This window comes from Populus alba, chromosome 1, assembly GCF_005239225.2.
Source record: "Populus alba chromosome 1, ASM523922v2, whole genome shotgun sequence".
Taxonomy (NCBI): Eukaryota; Viridiplantae; Streptophyta; class Magnoliopsida; order Malpighiales; family Salicaceae; genus Populus; species Populus alba.
This window is the reverse complement of record NC_133284.1, coordinates 28,902,788-28,922,501: the sequence shown is the minus strand read 5'-3', so window position 1 is coordinate 28,922,501 and position 19,714 is coordinate 28,902,788. Positions and strand designations below refer to the sequence as shown.

Here is a 19,714-nt window from a genome sequence, read left to right as displayed (position 1 = left end):
AATGATTTCTTTTGATTGAGGGAATTTGGATCATACTCCAGCCTCATGATCCTTAGACAAAAGTTAGGTGTGGTTGTGTAGGCGACCACTGGTAACTCCCTCCAAGCTGCACATGCAATAACTCATAGGTCAGTAGATGATAAAGATTGAATTCCATGACTTCTTGGAAAATCAAATACATGCATTTTTTTTTTAAATAATTTACATTGTAAAATAAATTATAAACACATTTATTTTCAATTTTCAAATATCTAAAGAAAGGAGTTGAATGAATGACTGAACCATAACAAAATCCTAAAAATTTCTGCAGCTGCTGATAAGCTATACGCTCGACCATCTTGTTGTTATCCCCGTTGCCGTTAGTTGTATTCAATTCAAACCTCCTAGGGAAAACAAAACTCATTAACAATGTTTTCTTCCTAACCCATGGAGGTTACATTTATGGTTTTTGGAAATTCCTTGTAAGAAGTTCTTATCCATAGTTGGGGTTGTTGGATTTTCAGGGGACCTTTTTACCATGTTGTGGCTTGACATCAATGGAGCCATTACTCCACTAACGTTTATTGAGAAGTATGCAATAGAATTTCCTTCAGCCTTAATTTCTCTCCACTATGTCCATACCTTGGTCACATCTTTGGATCATAGAGAGGGAATTTAAGGAGGAGGTAGCCTAGTATCTCTTGTCCGAATTCTTTGCAACATGGCAGTGAACAATACAAAGCTACATGTCACCTGGTAAAGATAGAGAGATTTATGGGGGCTCTGTTTTAACATGTGGTTATAGATCAATGCATGTTTAATTGATGTGCAATTGTTTATTCATAAGAAGTTACTCTGAATACCAAGTTAACTAAATCTGCATAATTGTTTCCCACATTTTTTAGTCATATGGCTTCAAAGAGGTATTTTTCTCTGTTTCTCCTTTCGCAAATACTAGCCATCAATAGGTCCCAGAGTAAAAAACTCAGCTTCATATACACACTTAGAAATCCCCTTTATTTTTTTTCCAGTTCATATACAGGTGTGACACCATCCTAACCCTGACATCGCCATCAATTTACCTACAGCCTGCTATTCTCTCTGTTCTAACAAGGAAATAATGAACTGTTTAGAACGACAGACTAGTACGTTTGTCTCTACACAACTTTTATTTACAAGTAAACCTGAGGGCATGAGCATCAATCCAAAAAACAGTAAACAAAGCATGAAGACCATCTAAGTCAAATTTTATGAACAGTAAATTCTCACATTAACGACCTCTTCCTCATATCAAATATTCACTTTCAAATAACCATAAAGCTTCTCCTAGGGAAAAAAAATCTTATTTTCATATAGAATTGGTATCTTTTTTATGATCCTCTAACATACCATAAGCTTGTTTATAGAGAACTCTCACATTTGAAGTAAATTTTCCATATAAAATTATACCCTCGCGCCAGCAGAACCGTGAGGAGGAAACAATATCGCTGTAATTTTTTAAGAATTAATTTCATAGGTAGGAATCTATCAAAGATTGACCACCCCACTGGCTAGCATTCATTAACAAACTGAAAGACAGTCGTCTGAAGTTGCTGCCAAGGAACAAATCATAGCAAAAACTCAAAAAAAGCCTAGGACACTTTAGCAACCCTGCAATGCTGGCCAGAAAACCGAGCCTTTTCCATTACCAAGAAACACCTTCTGACATCTTTGGATGAAGTCTATAAATAGTCTTGCTAGCTGGCAAGATATGTTAGATCCCAAATATTATAGGAAATTCTGTTAGTTTTCTTAGTACAAATTGTTGTTTCCAATTTAAGAAATAGGATTCTAAGTAGAATAGGGCCTCCTTACTGCCTGTATATATAGCTGCTGCCAAACAAGATGAATAATACAAGTGTATAGAATATTTTTTACTCCTTATTATATATCTGTCGTAATCAACATGGGTATCAGAGCTAACCTGAAAAAACAAAGATTTTTTTTTCTCTGTTCTTTCCTGCATCTCTCCCTTGAACTTTGTATTCTATGAATTTTCTCCTGCAAACAATGAAAGAACACAAACGAAACCCAATTGTTTCAGTAACCCCAAACAACCCCCTGTCAAACCCAATTATCATTCAGCAGGACACCTCTAGCTTTCCTGTCAGTGTTATTCTCAATGAAACAAACTACACATTATAGTCTTAGTTGATGGAGATGCGTATTAGAGCTCGTAACAAGGAGGGATATCTCACTTGAGCAACATCGAAACCTGTACTCAATGACCCGAACTATGGTATATGGATTACCGAAAATCATAAAGTAAAGAGTTGGCTCATCGAATCAATGAGCCCTCACCTGATGAAGAGATTTATCCGTTTGGTTACAGCAAGGGAAATCTAGGAGGCAGTGTCAAGGACTTTTTATGATGGATCTGATGAAACACGATTGTTCAAACTAAATCAAAAATCTTTTTCAACCACTCAGAATGGGAGAGCTTTATCCACATATTATAATGAACTTGTTGCAATCTTCTAGGAAATTGATCATTGCAACACACCCCAAGCAGAATCTGTTGAAGGAATGTACAACTTCATGTAGCGATGATGAGATTGCAGGTACATATTTTTTTAAGCGGTCTTGATCCTGAATATGATCAAATTCACGGAGAAATTCTTCGAAAAAAACCAAAATTAGACCTAGAAACAGCCTATGCATATGTGAGAAGAGAGTGACAACAACACCAAGTTATGGGAGTTTCTCGCCTGGTCTCTGAAAATACATCTATGATAACTAATCGACACCAATGAGGGACAAGTTCTAGTTTTGCCAAAGGAAAACATAGTCCAGGTTTAGGAAAACTGAATAATTATGTCTACACCCACTGTGGTGACATTGGTCATTCCAAGTTACGTTGCTACGAGCTTATTGGATATCCTGAATGGTGGGATTTTTTTGAAGAAACCACGGAAGAACATTATTAGGAAAGCTACGATGGGCATATTAGGTGCAAATATTCCAACTCATGAGGGGACTTCGATGCCTACTGCTAATATAACTCAGCCAGGTAGTATTGGTAAGGCTAATGTTCTTTCTGTAATTACTAAGGATAATACTTGGGTTATTGATACTGGTGCATCCGATCATATGATTAGAGACTCTCATAAATTACAAAACCTTCACCCATCGTCCTAACAGGTCATATCTACATCGTCCTAACAGGTCATATCTACAGCCAATGGTGGTATCTCTCCTATTTTAGGGAAGGGCTCCATTGATCTCACTATGACCATAACTCTTGATACAATATTCGTTGTTCCTCGTCTTAAATATAATTTGTTATCTGTAAGCCAAATCACTTCAGCACTAAATTGCACTGTTACTTTTTGGCCTTTTTTGTGTTTTTCAGGATATTCCGACTCGAGAGACTTCTGGTTGTGGTGTTAAACGGGGCAACCTCTACTACTTGGAATTGACAACAACTAGCGAAGGGCAGTATAACAAGGTGTGTTTTGCAACGAAGGGTGATCAGACACTGTATGAAGTGTGGCTTTGGCATAAAAGGCTAGGACATCTTTCATTTAGCTATCTCAAAAAATTGAAACCACATTTGTTTTCAGAATTGCAAATTTCAAATTTTCAATGTAACACTTTTGAATTGGCAAAAATCCATCGTAAACCTTATTTTCCTTCTTCCAATAAAAGCTCTAAACCCTTTATGATTATTCACTCTGATATTTGGGGACTTGCAACCATTTCATCTATGTCTAAAGCCCGTTATTTTATTACCTTTATTGATGAACGCATTCGAATGACATGGGTATCCTTACTTCATAAAAAAAGTGATGCGAGTACTACTTTTCAAGAATTCATCAACATGGTAAAAATTCAATTTCAAAGACAGATTCAGGTATGGCAATTTGACAATGCCATGGAATTCTTTAAGAACTCACTTGGTGATTATCTTCGACAACAAAGTATTAGACATCATATGTAAATCCCAGGTAAATTCCTGTATTTTTTTATTTACAAAAAAAAAGGGAGGGGGGGAATATTTTTATATATATAATGGAGTGGAAATTATTATCTAATAATGTGAATATGGACAAGGATTTAAATTGAATAAGTCAAATTTTTGGGCCAAATGGTTTAAACAAAACAATGAAGGACTTAAATGAAAAAGGGAGAAAACTTGTAAATATAAAAACAAGTAGGGAGTGGTTTTAAGGGGGGAGTGGCCGGCTATGTTAGGGCTTGAGAGGGAAAAGAATTGAGTGAAATTTATCAAAGTTTCTCCAAAATAAATTAAAAAGAAAAAAGAAAAAAAAGGAAGGAGATATAACTAGTGATTAAAGTTTATTAGGAAGGGTTTGAACAAGAAAATTTCAAAAGGGAAACAAAAGATGTTTTTTTTTAAGAGGGGAGGCATTGAGAGCAAAATAAGGGGGGAAGGAGGAAAGAAATTTGTGTGGTGATTTCAAGATTTCCATCTCTTATTTCTTTGAATTAAAAGGTAACAAATCTCTTCCTCTCAATTAAATTGATATATTTAGTATGTTAAGATTTTATTCAATTGTATTAGTGTATAATTATGGTATGAGTTGTGAGGTTTAATGGGTTAACTTATGAAATTATGATGAATTAATGTTTTAATAAATGAAATAATAGTGGGTAATGTTTCAATTTGTGAAATTGAAGAAAAAAACATTATGGGTTCTTTTGAGGAGAGGTTTCGGCCAAGAGAAAGAAAATGAATGAAAATGTTGGATCAATAATTAATTGTTGAGTTATATGGTAATATTGATGATGAAGGAGTTATATTAGGGATGAGTTGATATTGTTGAGTGATAATTAAATGAATTATGTGATAATATTGATGATGAAGAAATAATATTAGTGATGAGTTAATATTGTTGAGTGATAATTAAATGAGTTATGTGGTAATATTGATGAGGAAGGAATTATATTAGTGATGAGTTAATATTGTTTTTTGATAGTTAAATGAATTATGTGATAATATTGATGATGAAGAAATTATATTAGTGATGAGCTAATATTATTGAGTGATAATTAAATGAGTCATGAGGTAATATTGATGATAAAGAAATTATGTTAGTGATGAGTTGATATTGTTGTTGAAAATTAAATGAATTTTGTGGTGATGTGTTGATGAAATAATTAAATTAGCAATGAGTTGTTTTGCTGGTTTGATAAGTAAAGTGGTTTTGTGGTGATGTTATTGATGAAATAATTAAATTGATGACAAGTTGATTTTGTTGAAATAAATTTAATTGGTAATAAAATGAACTTGCAGGAGTGGACGAGGCTGCAGGAACCACTCAGCAGACAGGTTCAACTAGCAGGACGCAAACACCAGGTAGGTGTTTAATATTTTGAATATTTTTTCTTTCTCTGAACTTTAGATATTTAAATTTTCTCTCGATCAACGAAATTTTATGTGGAATGCTAGTAGATTTTCCCACGATAATTTATTTTGAAATGGAAAACTGGTGCCCTGTTAATGGGCAATTGATGACCACTTATCCTGGTATGGAACTGATGCCCTGTGAATCGGCAGCTGGTGGACCAGGTATTCTGGTATGGAACTGGTGCCCTGTGAATGGGCAGCTGGTGGGCCAAGTTATTGCACTTCCTCCCGAGGGACTAGGACAACAGGGGCATGGAGGGGTGCCCCCACCAGCACCACCAGTAGCTGCACCAGCACCATATACAAACCCTATTTTCCTGGCACAAGTTGTTAGAGCAGTTATTGAAAGCATGTCAGGTACGACTGTTCCATTGGCTCCAGCACCACCGCCAACTCCAGTTACTCTTGTGTCTTCCGATAATATAACTGTGTTGGTAAAGACAGTGAAGAATATGAGGGAGTTAGGGTGTGAAGCTTTTCTAGGTGATCATGATGCAAAAATTGCGGGTAAGTGGCTACGGAAAGTAGAAAGCGTTATGACTCAGATGAGGGTACCTGAGGACTGGCAAGTGAGTTGTGCTACCCAGTTACTTTCAGATAGAGCCCAAACATGGTGGGAAGTCATTCAATCTCGAAGGACTACTGGAATTTGTACTTGGGGCAAGTTTAGGAAACAATTTGAGACCCAATTTTTCTCTCCTTTTCAGTGCAGAATCAAAGAACAGGAATTTCTGGCATTGAAATAGGGAAACATGACAGTACTAAATTATGAGAGAAGATTTCATGACCTCTCTTTATTTGCCCCACAGTTTGTTACCACTAAGCAGCAGATTATTGACAGATTACGGGATGGACTACGCCAAGAACTTAGACAAGGATTGGTTGCTTTGCGATTTGAGTCCTCTAGAGAACTTATTGAAGCAACCCAGGCATTAGAGGCGTGTATGAGTAAGGGTCAGTAGGGTCAAGCTGGGTTTGGCAAGAGAAAGGACACTGATCTTACTCAAAGTAAACCTTCATTTCCTAAGAAAGGGAAATCTCAGTTTAGTCAGTTTAGAAGGAAGGAGGGGACAACATCGGGAATGGAGTAGAGTTCGGGTATTGGGCCTATTGGAAGCCAGTCAAGAGGACAGAGTGGATCATTTGGTTGGACTTCTGATCAGAAATCAATTTCATACCCTTAGTGTGTTCGATGTGGCCAGAAACATCCCGGGGACTGTTCAACTACACCTGGACGATGCTATGTTTGTCGGGGTGAGCATAGGTGGAGGGAGTGCCCACACTTGGGCAAGGGTTGTTATTATTGTCATGGACAGGGACATATCAGAAAGGACTGTCCTAGGAGGTCAGAATTCATCCAGACCCAACAACAGTCTCAGAGTCAACAACAATCAGTTACAGTAGACCGACCGGTTAGACAATCACAGTATGGGGCCAGTGGTAACCGAGGTCGATTTAGAGCCCAGGGTGACCGAACTCAAGGCCGAGTGTTCGCCACTACATGAGAGGAGGCTTGAACTGCCCCAAATGTGGTTGCAGGTACCTTGTTGTTAAATCATCATCCTGTGTTTGTACTTTTTGATTCGGGAGCTACTCATTCTTTTATTGCTTATAAAACAATAGAAAAACTGGGTGTAAGTCCACATAGAGTTTTTATGGGGTTTGCTATAACTACTCCTCTAGGGGAAAGGGTAGATGTTGATATAGTGTATAAAGATGTCAAACTTGTCATTATAGGGTGTGAGTTAAGTGCAGATTTAATACCCTTACCATTGCACGATTTTGATATCATATTGGGAATGGATTGGTTGGGTAGGCATAGAGCCCAAATGGACTGTTTTGCAAAAACAATTACCTTCCCTGAACTTATAGGTAGAGGGGTGGTTTTTAGAGGAGAGAGAAATGCCATACCAAATTGTTTTATTTCGGCTATGACAACACAAAAAATGGTGAATAAAGGATGTGAGGTATATCTCGCTATAGTGATGGACTTGAATAGTGGGAATAATGAGTTAGCAAATCTTCCTATAGTGAGAGATTTCCCAGATGTGTTTCTAGAAGAATTACCGGGTTTGCCTCAGAGAGAGAGGTAGAGGTTTCAATTGATGTATTGCCAGGCACAACACCAATAGCTCAAGCACCATATAGAATGACACCGGTAGAACTAGCTGAGCTAAAATTTCAGTTACAAGAACTGTTAGATAAAGGGTTTATAAGTCCCAGCAACTCACCCTGGGGAGCTCCGGTGTTGTTTGTAAAGAAAAAAGATGGAACTCTTCGGCTTTGCATTGATTACAGGTAGTTGAATAAGGTGACAATAAAGAACAAATATCCGCTTCCACAAATCGATGATTTATTTGATCAACTCAAGGGAGCCAGCGTATTTTCAAAGATAGATCTAAGATCCTGGTACTACCAATTGAGGATTAAAGATCTAGATGTATCAAAAACTGCTTTTAGAACTCGGTATGGACATTTTGAGCTCTTGGTAATGCCATTCGGATTAACAAATGCTCCTGCGGTATTTATGGATTAAATGAATAAGGTCTTCCGGTCCTATTTAGATAAGTCAGTTGTGGTGTTCATTGATGATATCTTGGTGTATTCCAATTCATATATAGAACATGAAAAACATTTAAGAGAGGTACTACAGACTCTAAGAGAACATCGACTATATGCCAAGTCGAATAAATGTGAATTCTGGTTAAAAGAGGTGACTTTCTTGGGGCATGTTATCTCAAATGAAGGAATCTTGGTGGATCCAAGGAAAGTGGAAGTTGTGTTAAAATGGAAGAGGCCCATAAATATGACAGAGATACGTAGTTTTCTCGGGTTAGCAGGATATTATCGGAGGTTTATCGAGGGGTTCTCTACAATATCGGCTCCAATGACCCGTTTGACCCGAAAGGAAACGAAGTGGGAATGGACATCAAAATGTGAAAGAAGTTTTCAAGAGCTAAAAAGAAGACTCACCATGGCTCCAGTGTTAACTTTACCCTCTGGAATGGAAGGGTTTGTCATATACAGTGATGCATCTAAGAAGGGTTTGGGATGCGTGTTGATGCAACATGGGAGGGTAATTGCTTATGCCTCAAGACAGTTAAAAACCCATGAAACAAATTATCCAACCCATGACTTAGAACTAGCCGCAGTAATTTTCGCCTTACGGGTTTGGAGACATTATTTGTACAGGTCACGGGTACAAATTTTTACTGATCACAAAAGTTTACGGTACTTGATGACTCAAAAGGAGTTAAACATGCGACAAAGACGGTGGGTGGAGCTAATTAAATATTATGACTGTGTAATAGATTATCACCCAGGAAGAGCTAATATGGTGGCAGATGCACTTAGTCGCAAAAGTAAGTTATTAGTTATAGAACCAAATGATGGTGATGAAAAAGAACTAATAGAATTAAGAAAAATTGATGCCAAGGTGGAGGTTGGACCTAAAGGTTCCCTAATTTCCCAATTGAGGGTAAAATTGACATTTCGAGAGAAAATACTAGAGGCGCAACAAAAGGATATAGAAGTTGACAAAATAAAGGAGAAGATTAAACTGGGTATTGAGACTCATTTCTGGATCTTGGATGATGGGATTGTATTAATGGGAAAATGGATGTATTTGCCAGGAGACCAAGTTTTGATAGGGGAATTATTAAAAGAGGCTTATGAAACAAGACTCAATATACACCCTGGGAGTACAAAAATGTACAATGACCTAAAAGAATTCTACTGGTGGCCAAATATGAAGAAACAGATAGTAGATTTTGTAGCCAGCTGTCCTATATGCCAGCAAGTGAAAGTGGAACATCAGAAGCCGGTGGGGCCCTTACAGCCGTTGTTAATACCACAGTGGAAATGGGAAGACATTACAATGGATTTTTTATATGGGTTACCTAGAGGGGAGAAGGGTAATGACGCGATCTGGGTGATAGTAGACCGACTGACCAAGTCTGCTCTTTTCTTACCAATGAAGATGACTGACCCAATTGATAAATTGGCTAGATTATATGTCAATGAAGTAGTGAGATTACATGGGGTGCCTTTGTCAATAGTATCAGACCGAGATCCTCGATTTACTTCTCGGTTATGTCCTGGCATACAGCGTGCATTAGGGTCGAAATTGAATATGAGTACAGCTTTTCATCCTCAGACTGACGGACAATCTGAAAGGACAATTCAAACCCTGGAAGATTTATTGAGGGCATATACTATGGACTTTGGTGGAAATTGGGAGGATCACTTACCTCTCGTGGAGTTCGCATATAATAACAGCTATCAGGCTACCATAAGAATGGCTCCATATGAAGCCTTGTATGGCAGAAAATGATGAACTCCAGTATGTTGGGAAGAAGTAGGGGATCAAAATTTAATAGGGCTTGAGTTTGTTCAGGATACATAAGAGAAGATTAGAATTATAAGGGATCGAATGAAAGCAGCTCAAGACAGACAAAAAAGTTATGCTGATAAACGAAGGAGACCTCTTGAGTTTAATGTGGGGGATAGGGTGTACTTGAAGGTTGCTCCTTGGAAACACTTGTTAAGATTTGGTATGAAAAGGAAGTTAGCGCCAAGACACATCGGGCCTTATGAAATCGTGAAAAGAATCGGCCCAGTAGCTTATCAACTAGCCTTGCCCTAACATCTGGTCAAAATACATGATGTGTTCCATGTATCAATGCTAAGAAAAGCTGAAATTGATCCAACTCGGGTGCTGCCACAAATTCCAATAGAAGTTAATGAAGAATTAACTATGGAAGTCAAACCAGTGATAATTCTTGATCAAATCAAAAAAGTGCTCAGAAATAAAAAGATTTCCCTGGTCAAGGTGTTGTGGAGGGGTTCGCAAATGGAAGAAGAATCATGGGAGCGAGAAGATGAAATGAGGAGCAAATACCCAGGATTATTCTTAAAATCTGGTAAGAAATTTAATTTCGAGGATGAAATTTTCATTTTAGGAGGGAAGAAATGTAAATACCCGGGTAAATTCCTGTATTTTTTTTTTTACAAAAAAAGGTACAAAAAAAGGGGGGAATATTTTTATATATATAATGGAGTGGAAATTATTATTTAATAATGTGAATGTGGACAAGGATTTAAATTGAATAAGTCAAACTTTTGGGCCAAATGGTTTAAAACAAAACAATGAAGGACTTAAATGAAAAGGGGGGAAAACTTGTAAATATAAAAACAAGTGGGGAGTGGTTTTAAGGGGGGAGTGGCCGGCTATGTTAGGGCTTGAGAGGGAAAAGAATTGAGTGAAATTTATCAAAGTTTCTCCAAAATAAATTCAAAAAAAAAGAAAAAAAAAGGAAGGAGATATAACTAGTGATTAAAGTTTATTAGGAAGGGTTTGAACAAGAAAATTTCAAAAAGGGAAACAAAAGATGTTTTTTTTAAAGAGGGGAGGCATTGAGAGGAAAATAAAGGGGGAAGGAGGAAAGAAATTTGTGTGGTGATTTCAAGCTTTCCATCTCTTATTTCTTTGAATTAAAAGGTAACAAATCTCTTCCTCTCAATTAAATTGATATATTTAGTATGTTAAGATTTTATTCAATTGTATTAGTGTATAATTATGGTATGAGTTGTGAGGTTTAATGGGTTAACTTATGAAATTATGATGAATTAATGTTTTAATAAATGAAATAATAGTGGGTAATGTTTCAATTTGTGAAATTGAAGAAAAAAACATTATGGGTTCTTTTGAGGAGAGGTTTCGGCCAAGAGAAAGAAAATGAATGAAAATGTTGGATCAATAATTAATTGTTGAGTTATATGGTAATATTGATGATGAAGGAGTTATATTAGGGATGAGTTGATATTGTTGAGTGATAATTAAATGAATTATGTGATAATATTGATGATGAAGAAATAATATTAGTGATGAGTTAATATTGTTGAGTGATAATTAAATGAGTTATGTGGTAATATTGATGAGGAAGGAATTATATTAGTGATGAGTTAATATTGTTGTTTGATAGTTAAATAAATTACGTGATAATATTGATGATGAAGAAATTATATTAGTGATGAGTTAATATTGTTGTTTGATAGTTAAATAAATTATGTGATAATATTGATGATAATGATAATATTGATGATGAAGAAATTATATTAGTGATGAGTTAATATTGTTTTTTGATAGTTAAATGAATTATGTGATAATATTGATGATGAAGAAATTATATTAGTGATGAACTAATATTGTTGAGTGATAATTAAATGAGTCATGAGGTAATATTGATGATAAAGAAATTATGTTAGTGATGAGTTGATATTGTTGTTGAAAATTAAATGAATTTTGTGGTGATGTGTTGATGAAATAATTAAATTAGCAATGAGTTGTTTTGCTGGTTTGATAAGTAAAGTGGTTTTGTGGTGATGTTATTGATGAAATAATTAAATTGATGACAAGTTGATTTTGTTGAAATAAAATTTAATTGGTAATGAAATGAACTTGCAGGAATGGACGAGGCTGCAGGAACCACTCAGCAGATAGGTTCAACTAGCAGGACGCAAACACCAGGTAGGTGTTTAATATTTTGAATATTTTTTCTTTCTCTGAACTTTAGATATTTAAATTTTCTCTCGATCAACGAAATTTTATGTGGAATGCTAGTAGATTTTCCCATGATAATTTATTTTGAAATGGAAAACTGGTGCCTTGTTATTGGGCAATTGATGACCAGTTATCCTGGTATGGAACTGGTGCCCTGTGAATGGGCAGCTGGTGGACCAGGTATTCTGGTATGGAACTGGTGCTGGTAGTCCAGTTGTGTTGGTATGGAATGGGTGCTGGTAGTCCAACTGTACTGGTTTGGAACTGAAGTTCTATGATGTGGATATATTTAAATTTTGGATTATTGATTTGAGAATAGTACTTGGAAGATGATAGTAAATGTGGAAATTTTGTGAGTAAATAATGCATATATTTATATGTTATTACAAATGTAAATGCTCTAATTGATCATGATTATCTTTTAAATCATTATGCAGGTTCATCTCAATACCGCGCCTCCTAGTAGTTTTTAAAGTTTACTTCTATTACCAGTAAATCTTTTGGATATGTAAATTATTGATAATAACATTATTATCTGTATATTTTGAAGATTATAATGTTGAGTATGTATGAATTTAAATGGATTAGCTTATTTAAGTTGTACTCTGTTATGTAAATATTTTCTAATTATGATGGTGATATATTAAATAAGCTAATCCATTTAAATTCATACATACCCAACATTATAATCTTCAAAATACACACACACACACAAAAGCATGTAGTTAATATCATTTGTGATAAACTGTACTTAAAAGATTATATTAAATCCATAATCTATGGTTTGTGTTTCTTGGTTAAGATAATTCTTTTTAGCAAAATAATTATTCATTGAGTTGATATGCTAGAGAAAGTGAAATATTGTTGATTAAGATATGTTGGAGTATAATAAGAACATTGAATTGTGGAAATGGTTGATTAGGGACTAATGTTGATTTTGTTGATAACTTGGGACAAGCTAAATTAGGAGAAACTTTGCTGAAATTTTTGAAAAAAAAAAATCATCATGAATTTTCTTAATATATTGCTGGAAAATTTATTGGGGTTGTTGCATCATACCTCTTGCACATGCTCACCTCAACAAAATGGCCTTTCAGAGAGAAAAGGTAGGCAGATTATGGAAATGGTACGTGCATCCCTATTTGGAATGAATATGCCATGTTTCTATTAGGGAGAGGTTGTCAAGTCTTCTATATATATTATGAACAAAGTGCCTTCCCGAGTGCTTGAATTTTAGACTCCATACTAGAAATTACAAACCTTTTTTGACACACCCCATCAACCAAACTTGGAACCCAGAACCTTTGGTTGTACTGTGTATGTTCATATACCCAAAATCTTGCGCAACAAACTTGATCCTTGTGCCCAACGTTGTGTCTTCGTTGGCTACTCTGATTTTTAGAAAGGGTACTATTGTTACTGCCCTAAAACACACAAGCTCCATATCTCCCTTGATGTCTCCTTTCATGAAACGAATCTGTATTATTTAGCAGGAGACTTAGGCTCTCCTCTTCAAGGGGAGACTATGTGTGAAGAAAAAGATCTTTGCAATATTGTTTTTGATAAAAGTATAAGTGATGGTGTTTTTATAGAGCTAGAGACATTTGAAAAACAGATGAGTAGCAACAAGCAAAATGCAATCTCGCCTACTGCCACTCAAACTGTTCCAGAGAAGAGGAATTTATCATTGGACAATGGAGACACAAAAGTTGTAAATCATAACGAGGAAGAAGCTAAGATGATTGAATTCTATACTGGTGACATAGAAGCCATGAACTTTGATGAGGAAGAAACTACGAGGTCTAACTTGCCTACACCACCAACCAAAGAGTTTTTTGCCCAGAATATACTAGATAATCCCATCACTGAGGACACATCTCAACCAGCTCCCAGGTATTCACCAAGACCTAATAAAGGTGTTACAAAGAAACAATATGAGCCAGACATTAAAACCAATGTCAGATATCATATCAATAACTATGTCTCTTCTCATAGACTTTCAAAACCTTATGCACTAACCATTAATCAATTATCCCAAGTATCCATTCCTAGTAATGTGCAGGATGCATTGGCAAATCCAAGGTGGAAAGAGGCGATGAATGAAGAAATGGAAGCCTTGCAGAAAAACTCCACTTGGGAACTTGTTGCGTCACTAGAAGGAAAAAAAAGTGATTCGGTGTAGATAGGTATACATTGTTAAACTTAAAGCGGATGGAAGCCTTCATAGATATAAAGCGAGATTTGTAGCCAAGGGGTATGCCTAGAAATATGGTATTGACTACCAGGAGACCTTTGCACCAGTAGCCAAGCTCAACACCATTCGTATTCTCATATCTATTGCTGCAAACAGAGATTGACCTCTACAACAATTCGATGTAAAAAATGCCTTCTTAAACGGTGATCTAGAAGAAGAGGTATAAATGGAACTCTTGCGTGGAATAATAAAACAGAGTTCTGAACATGAAGGTAGAGTGTGCAAACTAAAGAGGGCTTTGTATGGGTTGAAGCAGTCTCCTCGAGCTTGGTTTGGGAGGTTTACTCTAGCAATAAAAGCAACCAGCTATCAACAAAGTAATGCAAATCATACGTTATTTGTAAAACATAAAGATGGAAAGGTAACAACATTGATTGTGTATGTAGATGACATGATTTTGACAGGTGATGATTCTGAAGAAATGAGGACACTGCAAGAATACTTATCTACAGAATTCAAAATGAAAGATTTGGGACAACTAACGTGCTTTCTTGGCATTGAAGTAGCAAGGTCCAAACAAGGAATTTCCCTCTCACAACATAAATACGTATTGGATCTTATAAGTGAGACTGGGATGCTCGCCTGCAAACCGGTTAAAACACCAATACAAATGAATCATCGACTTGGGATCCTTCCAGATCAAATCCCTACAAAAATAGGCCAGTATCAAAGACTTATGGGTAAGCTAATCTATCTAACCCATACTAGGCCAGATATAACACATGCTATAGGTATTGTGAGCCAATTTATGCATGCACCAAGTGAGGAGCATATGGATACAATCTATAAGATCTTAAGATATCTCAAAGGTGCGCCTGACAAAGGTTTATTGTACTCAAAGAATGGTGTCTCAAATATTGAAGGCTACACTAATGCAGATTGGGCAGGGGATCAAACAACCAGAAAGTCTACATTTGGTTATCTAACCTTTGTGGAAGGGAATTTGATTACCTATAGAAGTAAAAAACAGAAAGTGGTAGCAAGATCTAGTGCAGAAGCAGAATTTCGAGCAATGGTTCAGAGAATATGTGAGTTGTTATGGATTAAGATTGTTCTGAAGGATTTAGAGATCAAATATATAGATCATATTAATATGTACTGTGATAATAAGGTGGCAATTCAAATTGCACACAATCCTATTCAACATGATCAAACTAAATATATTGAAATAGATCATCATTTTATCAAAGAGAAACTAGATCAAAAAATTATATGTTTCCTGTTTGTTAACTCTACAAATCAACTAGCTAATGTCCTCACCAAGACAGTGTCAAACAAGGATTGTTATCATATGATTAGCAAGTTGGGCATGATAGACATCTATGAACCAACTTGAGAGGGAGTGTTAGCTGGCAAGATATGTATGGAAATCTGTTAGTTTCATTGTACAAATTGTTGCCCAATTTAGAATAAAATTCTAAGTAGAATAGGCCTCCTTAATGACATGTAGATATAGCTGCCAAATAAGATGAATAATACAAGTTGCAGAGAATATTTTACTCTTTATTGTATATTTGTCGTAATCAACAGTCTTCCATAGAGGAGACGAATCAGGCTTTGCTAACCACCCGAAATCAGAACCATCCTTTCTCATGTATTTATCCCTCAGCACATGAACCCAGGACTGATCATTCCCTTTCATCAAAACCCAAAACAAACTCCATTAACAAAGCTTCGTTCATGGCTTCAAGATTTTTAAGACCCAAACCACCGTAGTCCAGCATGCTCCTGATCTCCCCAAATGAAACGCTTACAAATCGTCTCAACATCCTCACAAGTAGATTTTGGAAGACTTTGCAGATTGCATTGTATACAAAGGCAGGGCTTGAATGACCGATTGACAAAGAGCAACTCTTCCAGCCAATGAAAGCTTGTCCACCTTCCAACCAGCCAATCTCTGCTGTGCTCCATCAACAATATAGCTATAAGCGCATTTTTTATCCTTCCATGAATCAGAGCCACCCCATGATACCTCCTCAAGTGATTTGTTCTTGTAAAACCTTTTGCTCCTCCTTTCTCTCCAAAGTGGAAGAGGAAATGCAAGTGATTTGGCCATATCCAAAACCATACCCTAAAGTTTCAAAAGTTTAATGTCCCAAGAAATGTTAATTTTTCTTACTTTTAACATTCTTTAAATAGATAAATACAAATATCTTTAAAGTCTCAAAATTGTTTCATACAACAAAACTAGCAAGTCCCCACACCAAACTCTCCCTTGCAGCTTTCTTTAAGTTACTTTTATAAGTTTTACAAGGAACGACAGGTCGCTTGTTGGGCAACAAGAATCCTCTATTGCCTCAAGGCCCAGGAAAGAAAGAAAGAAATGCACTGGAACTGGGATTCGAGAAGCTGAGGAGAAATCTGAAATGTGCCTGCTTCTTTCCCGTTACCAATTCAAGGGAACTTTAGCATTTTTTAGACCCCACCATAAGCTTCCCATCCTAATCATATCACGCCGTTCATTTCGATCATCATCGGAAACTTATTTTCATCTCATCGAAACATACGGTCGTGATCGAGCATTACAGCAAGGGAAAAAGCTTCATGCTCATCTCATCATTAACGGTTTAGCTCGTTTGACCCATTTTGCCTCCAAACTCATCTCTTTCTATGTAGAAACTAGGCAGTTATCTGACGCTCGCAAGTTGTTCGACAAAATTCCCGAGTCAAATATCCGCCGTTGGATTGTGCTCATTGGGGCCTATTCTCGTCGTGGGCTTATTCAAGAAGCTTTGAGTGTTTTCTCTGAAATGCAAAAGCAGGGTTTAGGGGCCAACAAGTTTGTTATACCTAGCGTACTCAAATGTTGTGGTCATGTGTATGATGTGCAAACTGGGAGGATTTTGCACTCTGTTATTTTGAAGTATTCGATTGAATCGGATGTTTATGTTATTAGTTCATTGATCGATATGTACTCTAAATGTGGAGAAGTTGAAAAAGGCACGGCGAGTGTTTGATAGGATGGTGGAGAAAGACTTGGTGGCTTTGAATGCCATGCTTTCGGGTTATGGTCAACATGGTTTTGCTAAAGAAGGATTTGCTTTGATGGATAAAATGGAAAAATTGGGTATCAAGCCTAATGTAATAACTTGGAATAGCTTGATTTCGGGGTTTGCACAAAAGGGTGATGATGCAATGGTTTCAAAGATGTTTGAATTGATGATCAGCAAGGGAGTGGAGCCTGATGTGATTTCTTGGACTTCGGTTATATCAGGGTTGGTGCAAAATTTTCGTAACGAGGCAGCTTTTGATGCATTTAAACAGATGTTGGGCCAGGGATTTCTTCCAACTTCAGCTACAATTAGTACTGTTTGGCTGCTTGCGCGACCATGGCTAATGTAAGGAGAGGGAGGGAGATACACGGCTATGCAGTGGTGATTAGAGTTGAAGATGAATATATATGTAAGAAGTGCTCTCGTTGACATGTATGCCAAATGTGGTTTTATATCAGAAGCAAGTATGCTATTTTATATGATGCCTGAGAGGAATACGGTTACTTGGAATTCGATGATTTTTGGGTATGCAAATCATGGTTACTGTGATGAAAGCAATTGAGCTTTTTGATCAAATGGAGAAATCAGAGGGAAACAAGCTCGATCACTTGACTTTCACGGCTGTCCTCACTGCTTGTAGTCATGCTGGAATGGTTGAACATGGACAAAGCTTGCTTCTCTTGATGCAACAGAAGTACAAGATTGTTCCAAGATTAGAGCATTATGCATGCATGGTGGATCTTCTTGGTAGGGCTGGAAATCTTAATGAGGCTTATGACATGATTAAGAAAATGCCTGTTAAGCCTGATTTATTCGTATGGGGAGCATTATTAGGGGCGTGTAGGAATCATGGGGATATAGGTCTTGCTGAGGTGGCAGCTAGGCATTTGGCTGAGCTTGAGCCTGAGAATGCTGGGAATAATATGCTTATGTCAAATTTGTACGCTGATGCTGGTAGCTGGGAGAACGTATCAAGGTCTAAGAAGATGATGAAACGTAAAAGGCTGAAAAACTTTCCGGGGTGCAGTTGGATAGAGGAAGCCACCTGATATATAAGCATGATTAGAACAGCTATTGCTGATATATACAATATTTATGCACAGTGGACCCTCTTCTTTTCTTCCATTTTTGTTTTTTGGTAGCTTGTAGTTATGCTGTGCAATTAAATCTTGCCAAAGGCAATTGCATGATCATCAATGCTTGCCTCTCTTTTCCTTTAATTGATCTTAATACCCTCATCCTGTTAGTATGTTTTTGTTTATATGTTATTATTGGCCAACCTTTTTTATAGTCCTGCCAATTAAATGCTTCTTTAGTTGACGGATATTCATGAAAGAGCTCTTCGCTATATTGCTGCTGTTGCGGCAGAGAATGCAAGGAGATGACCAAAACCATTTTAGGATATTTATTTTAAAAATATTTTTCAAATAAATTTAAATTTTTTATTTTTTTTTATTAACTTCAAATTAATATATTTTAGTGTTTTTAATCATTTTAATATGTTGATATCAAAAATAATTTTTTTAAAATAAAACAAAAATCATTAACACATATTTTGACATAATTTTTTTTAAAAAAAAACAACTGTAATTACATTGCCAAAACAAACTCAAGTTTGCTATCCAGGAAACAAAATCATTTCTTGGTATTTTGGCCCGCATATTTTCCCCCATAGTTACATGCAAGTAAGGTGAGAAAAAAATTTATTTTTTAGCTGTGGTTGTTTCAAAGTATTTTAGAAATGTATTAAAATAATATATTTTTTTATTTTTTAAAAAATTATTTTTGATAACAATACATTAAAATAATATTAAAATACTAAAAATATATTAATTTGAAGAAAAAATAAAATAAAAATTTAATTTAAAAAAAAAATACTTTTGAAAACACAAAAACAAATAATAACTATTATTAATCATTTCTTGTATTGAAAGCAATTTGCCCCTCCACTATTCCATTCTTGAATTGAAAAACAAAGGAATAGGCATAAAGTGACTCTTCATTCTTTATCCTTCACCAAATTTTAGTGGGCACGAATCTCTCTTTATTCTCCAATCCTTTACCAGATTCTCCTCCCATCAACTTTAAAAAAATTTGCTGTTCAAAAAAAAAAAAAAACTTGGATTAGAAGTTAAAATTATCCACCTTCCTTTCCTTAGCCTATGTGGTTGCTAACAGCTAAGGTTGGGTGTTTTTAAGTGTGTTTGAAAATTATTTTTTAAAATATTTTTTTATTTAAAAATATATTAAAATAATATTTTTAATGATTATTTTTAATATTAATACATTAAAATAATCTAAAAATATTATAAATTTCTTTTAATTTTTTTTAAAAAATCATAAAATATAGGTTGTACCACAACCCCAAACAACCGCATTGTAAAACAAAATATTGTTTTTTAAAAGAAAAATTTGTTGTTAACAAAAAAAAAATTAGATTAAAGTGTGATGGCGGTTATTTTAAAAAGTTTTTTAACTTGAAAATATATTAAAATAATTTTTTTTTATTTTTTTTA

The 19,714-nt window shown here is 35.7% G+C and overlaps 1 protein-coding gene across 1 annotated transcript; it reads left to right on the top strand.

Moving 5' to 3' along the window:
- Positions 1–15,724: 15,724 nt before the first annotated feature.
- On the top strand, positions 15,725–18,466 carry LOC118028043 (pentatricopeptide repeat-containing protein At5g59600-like). Its single transcript, XM_035031559.2, is given in 5 exon segments — positions 15,725–17,138; positions 17,140–17,512; positions 17,515–17,597; positions 17,599–17,748; positions 17,750–18,466. Coding segments are annotated over 5 exon segments (1,671 nt in total). The 5' UTR covers positions 15,725–16,571; the 3' UTR covers positions 18,248–18,466.
- The last annotated feature ends 1,248 nt before the right edge of the window (positions 18,467–19,714 follow it).